A 12572-nucleotide genomic window follows, 5' to 3' on the forward strand; every position below is an offset into this window, starting at 1 on the left:
CAGATCTATCTATTTCCAACATCCATGGAGTTTTGCAAAATCTTGGACCTTCGTAATATGCTGCGTTTTTTGGAATTGAAGTACTTTTCTGAAATTTTATGAATTTTTCTGAAGATCTCACATTTTTCTGAAACTGTGAAGCTTTCTGAACCACTGAATGTCTCTGAAGATCTGCAAAATTCCTAACAGTTCTGCAGATTTATCTTAATATCTACTCTTCTAAAGTTCTGTAAAGTTGTCTGAAAACGGAGCTCTATTGACAAGATCTACGAAAAAACTTGAGGCTCAATAAATTTCTCAGTAGATCTGCAAACTTCTCTGGAGTTTTGTAAATTCCTCTGTAGGCTCTCGGGCTACCCTGAAGTTCTGAAAATTTCCCTGAAGATCTTCTAAATTACCTAAAGTTCTCAAAATTTATCTGAACATATTTGAGCTTCCTTGTCTCTCTCAAAATCTACAAATTTTCCTGAAATCGTATAAATATAATTTAAAAAATGGCAAAACTCCCCAGAAGTTTTGCAATATTCACTGAAGATCCATTAAAAAAATGTATCAGAAAATCTGCACACTTTCTTGAAGATCTTCAAATTTATCTGAAGATCTATGACCATTCTTGTGAGTTTTCAGAAGTTCTGTAATTTTTTTTTAAAGATCTGTAGCTTTGTTCTGAATATCTATGAACTTTTCTGATGTTCAACAATTTTTCAGTAGATCTCCAAACTTATGTGAAATTCTTTACATTTCACTGTAGATTCTTGGACTTGTCTGAAGTACTGCGAATTTCTCTGAAGATTTGCAAAATTTCGCTTATAGTTTTACAAATTGATCTGAAAATAGTTAAGCTTGCCATAAGTTTTAAAAAATTCTTTGAACATTTATCTAAACATCTACGTTAATTTTTGTGAATTTTTCTGAATTTCGATAATATTTCCCGAAGTGTTGTAGTTCTGTTCTCAAGATCTACGAACTACGCTGAACCTCAACAAATTTCTCAATAAATCTCCAAACCTTTATGTAGCTCTAAAACAATCTTAGTAGGCTCTCATACCAGTCATTGGCTGGAAAATAAAAATCAGTCAAATCATATACAGGACAATATTGAATAATGAAATCGGCTAGGATATCAGTTTACCTTGCTGCTGGATGCAGAAAAAAATGACAAAATGATACGCTATTTGCACACTGTCAAAGATCATTACACACAAAATCAACTTTGTTCAAATCAAAACAAAAAACTAGCCCATCTGGTGGATGATGGCACAAGCTTTTAATACAATTCTATTACAGTCAACCACATTATTTTAATTGATTTCTTCACCAGTTAGTCGTCTGTCACTTTACCACAAACGTAGAACCAAAAAAACAGCAAAACTGTCAAAGTTCGTGGGTGCGAGATGATTTAGGTTAGGTTTCGTGCATGTGAAGGGATCCATAAAATCCCATAGATATTCATAAAACCTGCAAAATCAATCCTAAGAGGTGCTACAAGGAAGTTGTTGATGAAATTCTTCTACTACTCTCAACTTCGTGTTTTTAAAGCACTTTTCCCTGTATTAGTTGATAGATTAGTAAGCCTACATAACTTTGTGTAATTTTTCACCGGATGCCCAGGGTCCCTAGTCAACAAAATTGCTACTCGAAAAGTTCCATGACGGGATCAGAACTCGAACCCGGTTCCTCCTGGATAGTTTGCTTTATAAACGGACCCCTACGGTTGATTAAAAATCACAAAATGTTCATTGGTTTTGCAAAATAGATTTTCGGCTCATTCATGCCTGCTTCCAGACGCGATCGTTAATAATCTACACAAACCGAAGATCGACCAAATACATCCCCGATTGTATACTCAACACGGTAACTTTAAAGTACCCATTGATGAATAAGATTTCACCCATTTTGAAGAAAAGTGGCTTAACTCATTAATGGGTTAGTGAGTAACTGTTACCCATTAATATCAATAATAGGTAGCAGTTACTCGATGGTGAAGTTTTACTCGTTAATGGGTAGTTTCAAGTTAGCGTGTACAACCTAAAGGAGGCGATTGTAAGTTATTAATAGCATCCATATGCGCTCGCTTCGGAATACCGATTCGATGATAGATTATGAGGAAATCACTTGCCTTCGTCTGTCGTTTAAAGTGCACATTAGAGCCTAGAGCGACTGAATGCACTGGCAGTAGACATCTTTGAAAGGCTCGGAAAATCGCACAGATGAATTCATTGCGCATACTGAACATTCCACTTGTCAGAAAATTGTAATGGAATAAAAATGTATAGCAAAATATGTGTAAGCCGACAATATGGATTTCCTTTTCACTGACCCACTGACTGAACGGCACTTTCCGAGTAGCAGTAATCCCCCTTCGCCACTTACATGCCTTGTGGAGCTTAAGTGGCGTAAAGTTATTAATTTGAATAAAAATTCCTTCGCGTATTGGTGTACAGACGGCACATTGCATTGGAGTTTGCGTGCACATGTGCCACAGCAGAATGCATTCCATTAATTGGTGCAAACGACCATCGATTCTATCAGCATCAAAAGCATTCTGTGTCTGTGTATCGGGAAAGTATATACCGCTTAGACACAACATTGCAAATAGTTACGATAAGGTCTGAAGGTTACGGTGACCGATGTCCGGTTATATGATGGTAGTTGTAGTGACTTTTTTTTACATTAGATATTGACCAGCGAAACGGGTTAGAGAGATGGATTTAAATAAGACTATTTCTATCGTGGCCATGATTAACCTGTATTTTTATAATCTAAGTTTCGGGAGAAAAATGGAAATTATTTGTCAGAAATTGACGACAAACAGTTGGTATCAATCTACTACCGTTAACCGTATTATTAAAAAGTGTACAAATTCATGGAGGACCATAAGGTTGTGGCATTCAAAGGATCCAATCAGCATTTCCAAGTTGTGTTTAATTCATCGATGGAATGGATCTTCGAGGACTGGATCCGAATCACAATTTTTGAAGAATTGATCCGAGGCGGAAAACTCTATTCAAGAGTCCTGCTTAGGGAAGTCGAAACGAAGCGTTTTTCGTCGACGACGAATTGATTTTTTGAACAGCAATCGCCACCATGGGTAACCTATTAATAAAATAATTATATGCTTTATTGTACTTCTAAATGTGTTTTAATATATGTCCAACAAAAATCTGAGAATCAAAGGGAATTCACGTGAAAAAATTAAAAGAATCCATACAATAATTCCAATGGTACCGTAATCAAACAAAGGTAAATTTATCACCGGGTTAAATAGATCAAAATGCCTTGCGTTTCAGCCGTATCGTTTAAAAAAATATCGGCAGTAGATATGAGAGCGGCAAGTCAATCGTTTTTAGCTTTATAGTGCTTGATTCAAACTTCAAGCTAGTTGACTTTTATAACGTTACAAGGAATGACGTGAATAAGAGCATGAAGTTAATAAAAATACATAAAAAATGTGCTTTAGGTTTTCAAAAAATAAAATGTTTTTGCGTTTCTGACAATTATCTAGAACATTGTGTGCTGAAAAAATAAATCATCAAAAAGTTATTTTCAAATATCTAAATTTTAATGAGTTAACCATAACAACGCTCCATAACTCTGACAATACTGGGCTGATAATTTTGACTCATACAGCAGTTGCTTGTTTTGACATTTTCTATACAACTTTGCTGAACACATCAGTCTTCTAGAAACGAAAAATAACTTGATCTTTTGCAGACACTATACTGATAAATGAAAACGTCAGGCTGTCGGAAAAAAGTTCCTCATTTTGCCATTTCGTACCACGCGACGATCTTTGTGTTTTTAAGGTTTTCTTGGTGAAATTTGAACGATTTAAGTCCTGTTTTATAGTTTTTCAGCCAATATAAGAGTAATGAATGCAGCGTTTTAGCCGGTTTAAAGCTATTTGCCGTATGTTTACCCTTCTTACAGAGAAGGGTATACATATTTCTTGAAAACCCGACTTTCGAAAACGAAACAAAATAAATACGCTTATGTTTCTGGGTAACCATCACGCCGGATTTAACACAACAACCGCTAAATGAAAGGTCCTGTGGTCCCAATATTTTTGGAATTTTTGGTCAACTGGTTCCGGAGATATGGCCAGAACAAGTTCCCCGAGCAAAGTCGAGCACCAAAATTAAAGAAAAATGAAAACAAGTTTTGCTTAAAGCAAAATGAAATCATACCTAGTTTCCCTAATAAAATGTGTTTGGTTATTTTGCTTAACGACGTGTTCAGGGTATTGTGGAATAGTTATATCATATGGTATTTTGTATGAGGGTTGATTTTAGTTTACTATTAGTATGAATTGTTTTCATTTTGCTGTACTTTTCGAACATGATTGGAAATTTAGCGATTTTTGTTCTCACTCATATCTAAAAGAGAGCAAAACTAGTACTCTATTTTATAATTACTGAGGAATGTTTTCCGTTAAACGACCAAAACGAGAGCAAACGGAGTAATAATTGAACATCACAACATCAAATTTAGTTTTCAGACTCTGGTCAGTTCCTGCTCTAGTCTAGAGGCAACCCGAAACGCCCAAACACATCATGTGACCATTTATTACAGCTAAAATACTACTTTTCGAAATTATAAAACTATGAGATATAATAATAATAAACATCACCGATGGTCATATTGAGAGTAAGAGTGGACAGTGGTTTAAAAGTGAAAATTGATGTACTTAATTGTTTTCTGATGAATGCGTACATTTTGGCGTTTAAGTGTGTTCAGAAGATATTCCTAATTTTAGCATCTTTTGGAATATGCACCGTAAGTATTTTGAGGACGTGCAACTTTACTTCATAAAACAACATAACTTTTTAAATTCGCTGCTCATTTCGGCCTTTGAACGACAAAATGCATTTGTAGTGTGAATTGTGATTTAAATACTCTATTCGTGTATACATTGAACTCTAATCCTACTCCATCGGTTGTTTAAAGTAAAACCAAATTTCATCAACTGAGTGAAAAGTTGTTAACAAAAGAGCAATAAAAATGAACATGTCAAGCCTGATTATAGATATTAAGAGATTTCTATTAACCTAATATTAATGTGTGCATCGACAAGAATATCACGCACATTCATTGCAATTTAGTAAGTAGATACCATAATGTCCACACGGCACGCGTCTTCTACACACATAACGCACAACTGTTGGCATCATCATCAAGGAATGGTATGAAAGTTAGAAAGTATATAGGTACAAAGAGAGTAGCCATTTACGCGGTTACGTTGACGTTTCTCTCAAAGCCGTGTCTCATTCATCCGGAGGTCGACTGGTCTCAAGGTGCGTCATTTTTGTAGGAACGTACAACTCTACTTTATGTGTGCTTCCTTGTCATCCTCCCGTTGTGTGTAAAAGGTCTCTCTTCCCTTCCTTCTTGTATGTGTCTTCATTTTCATGGGACTCTCCCTAGCCCTCGTCGTCATTGTCTCTGGTTCTTCTGAGCTTAACCGCACAGCGTTGGTAGATGCGGTGGAAGTAGGAGTAGATATAGATATATGAGAAACGAGTTTCAAAGCCAAGCAGACGATTCGTGACCTTGATACAGTTACTAAAATTATGCCCTATCGAAAATCTGAGAGCAACTTATATACGAGCCGTGCCATTAACGACTTTTACGCACGCATTTTGACGTCGCTTGCGTGTGCTGTATCCATATCCGATTCCCTGTAGAAGATTACAAACGAAATAGCTTAATCTGTAAAGCGCTATGTCTTTCCTAGTTAGTTCTGGTGGAAGCGGGAACCTTCACCATATCCAATTAACCCATCCAATAAAGCGCGATGTTATGACACCATCAGACAAAATCGCACTTCTCACTCACCGAAAAGGTCAACCGTTTGGCGCCACTATAGCACCACTAGTCTACGTCTACAGCACTAGGGAGCTGGTGTTGTTGTGTGTAGGTACTCCAAGCAACATAAAGAATACCGTCGTCATAAAAATGGTGGTATATAGTAATCAATGTATTAAAAAGCGGGAGTTTTTTTTTCTTCAATCATTCAAAATAGATTTTGGTTATCTTTTCTGGTAATCGTTTCTTCGTTTTGGGCAGAATACAATTAGCAGAAAGTGTATATTTTTAGCTTTATAAATTGAATATACTCGCTGTATTTCGATTGCAATGCTCTCTGTGGACGTGCTGACATCACACTTATTTAAATTTTCTATGGTACCAAATGAATGCCTATTTTAATACGTGCACACTGCTAACCAACAGCACTTATTGAACTATTTTTTTTTCTCATTCACTTTTTCAGAAAACCCGAAAGATTGGTCCGACCACGCACTATGGTGGCCAGCGAGGAACATATGGTTAACGAGAACCAAATCGACACTCGATCAGGTGGGATTGCATGCGGACGCCGTTCTACACTTCACACCAATGCACAAAACCCTCCGAGTACAGGTAAGCCATGTTGTGTTGTGTCCAGTGATTTTTTTCGTTTTTTAGTTAGGGTTAACTACCCCATTTCTGGCCTATTAAGCACAACCCGCACTTAGTCTTACTTAATCTAGCGCAGTTTAGCACCAAACGGAATGTTATTATTACTGATGGCTTCCAAATTTATTTATCTTTCCGTACGTACCGTAAGATTTGATAAAGAGAAACCAATCGTTGAGATATTGTCAAAAGTCTAACACTGCTTCTTGACACCAAACTCGGCCTACGGATTCTAAACTCGGCCTAACGCATTGAAACGCCAATGAATTTACCTCGGCCTATCGGATGAAGATAAAAATTGATTCTCAGCGCTTCTTTTGTTTTTGGGAATAATGGGTGCAAACCTTCATATCACGCGTTCTCATTGACTTCGTTTGGTAGCTTATTAACAAAAGTATCGTACCAAACGCATAATTGACTTGTTAACTCTGAAATCATGGATTTATTTGATGTTTTCTGTTCGATAGGTCCAAAATGGGCGATTAGGCCGAAGTAGTTCTCTACCCTATATTTTTTTTAAAGTTATCATGTTTTGGGTTTTCGCTCAATATTCCTATGCGACTAGACTACCATGCATCTCCATTGATTTATAACGGCTTTAACATAGTCACGACGCATGGTAGTCTAGTCATATAGGAGAATTGAGCGAAAACCCAAAACTTGATAGGTAACTTCAAAAAATAAACTCAAAAGCGAAAAAAAACACAGGATTTTCAAGGAAACATATAAAAACATATTGCGCCCTCTGTCTACAAACCATGAAAACCATAAAAAACATATGCAATCAATGTTTTTCAATACAAAATCCCAATTTTTTTATATCATTATATTTTTAATTACCTTTCATTTGATATTTTGGTCATTGAAATCGGCCCAGTGCACAGTGGATCCATTCCATACAAAGGCCGGATAAAAATGTTAAAGTAGTTGAAAAATGCTGTAAATGTCGTATCAGGGTAATTTTGGGGTGTTGAATCCGATTTTGAATTGACATTGAAAACATCCCAAACTCAAGATATAATTGTCTAGAGTGGTTCCAAAATTATAAAACTACATAAAATGTTTATATATATGTATATATATATATATATATATAAATTAATATTATTTTATTGCATTTATTAAAGTTTTGGAAGGAAACAAAAGTAAAAACGAAGTATTTTATCTAATGATTCAACCTTGATAATTAAAGGTGTTTCCAGCAAATTGAATTAATTTTAATATTTTTATTTTTTTAAGTTTTGGAAGTAATCAAAGGTAAAATTGATATATTTACTGTATTTAAAATATCAAAAAATGATTATTCCTTTTCTTAGGCTGTTGCCTTCGTATTTGATGACAGATTTAGTTGCCTTTAAATTCCCCTTTAAAGTTGTCAGTAATATGAAGGGTAGGCCGTTACAATATTTAAAAGTTTTTGTCCTCAGGGTGAATCTGAACCCAGGTCAGGGGGAGGATATGTGATCTGTAAGAAGGGTCAGAATTATGTTGATTTACATACTTACACTTTTTAATGTGTATACTATGGAGTTTTGGATACAATTATGCATGATTTCAAAGAAAAAATAAGTTACATTATTACTATGCTCGATATTTTTTGAGCCGATTTTGGAGGGACAAAACTTTAAAAAAGATTTTAAATAGCGTTGTAGTAAAAACATATTAAAAGAAAAAAAAACTTGAACAAAAGCTAAAATTAGAAAAACGTTAAAACCTTCTTCGAATCAGAGTAGTTTCGAATTGATATTGGATATTCGTGGTGGTTCTAAAATATATTTATTAAGAAAGACTGAAACTTATTTTTGTGCATTGTCATCCTCTTCCATCTTCAACAGCACTTTTAAATCTTCGGGTAAATCGCGGTTCCGTTCCTTGCGATATCCGGAAATTATGGGATCCGATGAAAAAAGCAAACCATTGAAAACGTCTTCCAAATTTGTCGGAAATGGTCCTTTTTCAGTGGCGTATCTCCTTATTCAAGTGAGCTTCCTCAGACATTCGACCAATTGTAAGCATGATTTTATCGATTAATTCGTGCCCGTGGATCAGAACTTTGTGCAGCGTTGTCGGCATTCGGTACCATTCGTATAGAGATACGTACAGCTGTTAACAGCCAAAGAAAAGGAATATACCTAACTTAACATAAAAAAGGTTACCTGATAGATTCATTATGCATTCACATTATGTTTGAACATTATATGGTCATTCAAGATCAGTAAATTTCGTTTATGCGAAAGAATTTCCGATGTCTTGTTATTATAGATAACAAAATACCGTTCGTTTCCTTTAATAAAACCTTTTTTCGAAATCATCAATTTTGAGGCCTTGGCCTAAAACGGCGCAAAACGCCACTACAATGTTCGATAACAGCACTAACTTGCATGTGGATGGCCCTCTGAAAGTTTAAATGATGTATTGAAAAAAATCCAGAAGTATATTTTGGTGTGTAACTTTGTCATGCAGACTTTCTATAAAATCTGAGCATTCCAATGAATTTCCAAAAATAAAATTCTGTGATAAAACATCTTTTTATGAGCAGACGGTGAATATTAAAAACCAACTGAAACTAAGTGAACCCCAAAACAACGAATCAATTTGCATTCTAAATTCTTGCAAATTTGGTAGACCTAGGTTGTTCGGATACGATAAACTATCGATAAATCCCGACGGAAACCGGAGACGAGAAACAAACAAAACCGCTATCAAACTAATGTCGTTTTTGTTTTTGCGGTGTAGCTACACCGGTGCTACATCGCCGCACACCGAAAAAAATCAAGGTGTTGCTATTGGCTTCACCTTTGTTTACAAACAAATGATGATGAGCTGTCAATGACTCGCGCTTATTGCTGCTTTCACTACACCGGTGTAGTGTAGTAAAAATTATAGATTCTATAGATTCGATAGATAAGCGGAGGCACAAAAAGTTGTTTTGGCAACCATAAAAAATAAATGATCTTACTGGCATCCATGAAAAAAGTTCATGCCTACGTGCTACGGGATAGGACACGGAATGCTAAAGAAATTATTTTTCCTTAGCATTTCTTGACCCAGTACCTACGCAGTTCAAAATAAAGCCTGGTACGCAGCTGAAAAGTAATGACGTTTTTACGTGCTACGGGATAGGACACGGAATGCTAAAGAAATTTCTTTTCCTTAGCATTTCTTGACCAAGTACGCAGTTCAAAAGAAATCGGTAAAGGAAAGATCGATTACATTAGTATCGTGATCGACATGAAGGTGGCGCATTCTGAATGCAATTTCACTTTCCTTGCGGAATAATGGTCTGATCAATTATTCCGTTAGGTAATGTTGGCGTTTATTGCAAAACTGATGTTTTGGATGCATTTAAACAACATAAACACTAATAAGTGTTGATTTTACAATTTGACTACATCTCCCTATAATCTCAAAATTTAGCAGACTATAGCTGTCAAATTTTCTTTTGGGAAAAATCCTCAAAAATTACTTTTCCGTTTTCTTTTCAGCTGCGTACCAGGCTTAACTCTGTAACAACAAAAAGAAAGAGATAAATAAACAACAGCTGAAGCTGAGCTTCAGTCTACTTTGAAACATCAACTAGAAAACGTTCTCTTAATTGAAATCATCACGGTTTCTCAACGAATTCAGTTTGCCTCTATTAGTCGGACATTACAGATTGGAACAGCTTTTTTCAGTTTTGTGGTGACAGTCGTCCATACTTTTACTGTAGGGCTTTAGTCTGTACCCAGAGCCGATGTTATAATAAGGGGCTGTTCATAAACTACGTAGACAGTTTATGGGGGGGGTTGACAATTATCCACGGCCCATACAAATTTTAAATTTTTTGTATGGATAATTGTCTACGCAGGGGGAGGGGGGTCAAGAATTTCAAAAAACTGTCTACGTCGTTTATTAACAGCCCCTAAGAGTCCCGCCAAGAGTGAAGCCAGAAGTACCAATCGAACTGTCAAGCGGGGTACCAAACGAGCAAAGTAAATAAACATCATTGTTCCCACAGCCAGTCAACTACAAGTATTGCATTCATTATTGACAATATTTTAGTAATTTTAGATGAACAACATTTCTTCGCTTTATTTAGTACATTGTGGTATTTATACCAAGCACTTGTTTGAACCTTTTTCAGGTGCTATAATTGTTTTTGTCTCCCAGAAGCTCCGTAATCGACATAAAATTTTTCACTTCTGAATGAAAGTCATCCAATGGTAACGCAAAAAATCTGGTTGCCGTTTACTCTGACGAAAAATCAATCCCAAACAGTGCTGCTTGTTCGCAACATTTTCTCTTGGCGGGACTCTTATTATAACATCGACTCTGGTCTATACTAGTTCTTATAATATAAGAACTAGTACAGACTAAAGCGCTTCAGTAAAAGTATGGACGACTGTCATCACAAAACTGATAAAAGCTGTTCCAATCGAGCAAAGCGGTGCATTTTGACGGTTCGATTGGAACAACTTTTGACAGACGTCCATACTTTTACTGTAGGGCTTCAGTACAGGCTATGTTATAACAGTTATACAAAAATCGGTTGTAATTTTAGAAAATTATAACTCCCAATGTCAAAAAAGGCTGCAGCTTCACGTACCTTTAACCGAAAAAGTTCAGCCTCAACGGTCATACACCAATCTTACCTAAACACATAAAAAACGTGCTTTGTTAGAAGCAATCTATTGCCCTCGTAGGTTATAGCCATACATGTCCCCAAACTGCGTCGGCGTTAGCGGCGTTAGCGCGTAAATATAATTATCATTAGTTACTTCGCGACGACATTTTTATGAATGAAGTACACGCTCCGTTTGGTCACAACTCGTTGTTGTTCAAGCAGCGAAGCTCTGAATGAAATTCAAATACGCGTTGGCCGCGACCACCGTTTTGCAACAGGTCGATATTAGGAAAGAAACAGCAATAAACCGTTCGATTCTGAATTAATAAGACGGTCGCGTGTAGGTTGTTGCTCGCCACTCGCTTAGGCGGGTTGCATTTAGTGATCATGATACATGTTTTTGTCTATCTTGTCTATGCCCACAGATGCCGGATTTGAGATACCTGGATTGCCGTGTGGATTACTCGATTAAAACTTTTGGCGCTGTAGTAGCTCTTTGCAAAGACCTGGGCATCAGGCATCCGGAGGAACTTTCACTATGTAAGCCATTGGAACCAGCCCACTTGAAGAAAAATTATGCCGATTTACCGAAAAAGAAAATCCCCTTCGAACAAAACGGCAATGCTAGAGACTTTGTTCACCCAGCCTCGGACACCAACACATTCATCCCAGCCACAGCTACTGGCTTCCACGGCAGCAGCGGTAGCCTCGATGGACCAACAAACGGAGGACCATTCTCCTGTGCACCGGTGCAACATCCACATTATACGCCCAACAAACCAGCTTTGCAGAGCACACCAATCAGCTCTCCTACTGGGGTAAGCAAGTTATGGCTGAAGATGATGATTTCATTTAGGTAAAGTCTAAAATTTACATTGCATTTTTTTTTTTTGCTATTTCCTTTCCAACAGACATTGAGGCACAATTACACGAATGGACACACTTCATTCAACGAGTCATCCTCGAGTTTGGGTGATGCTATCGATAATCTAGCGTACAGTCCATGCGCCCCTAGTCCGGAAGCGCGATCACGTTTGGTTAAACCAAAAACGCTCGTAGAACGAGCACGTATGAACGTGGGCTGGTTGGACTCATCGCTGTCCATTATGGAGCAAGGTATTCGAGAATTTGATACTCTCTGCCTACGCTTCAAGTACTATACATTCTTCGACCTCAATCCCAAGTATGATCAAGTACGCATTAACCAGCTGTACGAACAGGCAAAGTGGCAGCTATTAAACGAGGAAATAGAATGCACCGAGGAAGAAATGCTTATGTTCGGCGCACTGCAGTTCCAGGTGAACCTGCAAAACGAAGTGCCACAGCCGGACTCGGGAATCGACACATCAAGTCTAGATAATGCCGCTGATGATGATGTTGACGCAGCACTGCGGGAGCTCCAGATTACGCTGGAAGGACCAAGTAACGGACACAATGCTGGAGACATTACACACATACCGGAACTGACGGATTATTTGCGATTTTTGAAGTGAGTTATTTGCGTTAAACACCA

The 12572-nt window shown here is 37.0% G+C and overlaps 1 protein-coding gene across 1 annotated transcript in view; it reads left to right on the top strand.

The window, feature by feature from the left end:
* LOC135703595 (unc-112-related protein-like) overlaps nucleotides 1-12572 on the top strand; it is a 51526-nt gene that overhangs the window by 34172 nt on the left and 4782 nt on the right. Inside the window, exons 2-4 of the mRNA XM_065224854.1 lie at nucleotides 6272-6420; nucleotides 11485-11877; nucleotides 11971-12548. Coding sequence (XP_065080926.1) covers nucleotides 6272-6420; nucleotides 11485-11877; nucleotides 11971-12548 — 1120 coding nt within the window. The remainder of the gene's footprint in view (nucleotides 1-6271; nucleotides 6421-11484; nucleotides 11878-11970; nucleotides 12549-12572) is intronic.

Source organism: Ochlerotatus camptorhynchus, unplaced genomic scaffold (genome assembly GCF_037179485.1).
Source record: "Ochlerotatus camptorhynchus isolate MF236.1 unplaced genomic scaffold, CSIRO-AGI_Acam_v1.1 ptg000216l, whole genome shotgun sequence".
In the NCBI taxonomy this organism is placed as follows: domain Eukaryota; kingdom Metazoa; phylum Arthropoda; class Insecta; order Diptera; family Culicidae; genus Ochlerotatus; species Ochlerotatus camptorhynchus.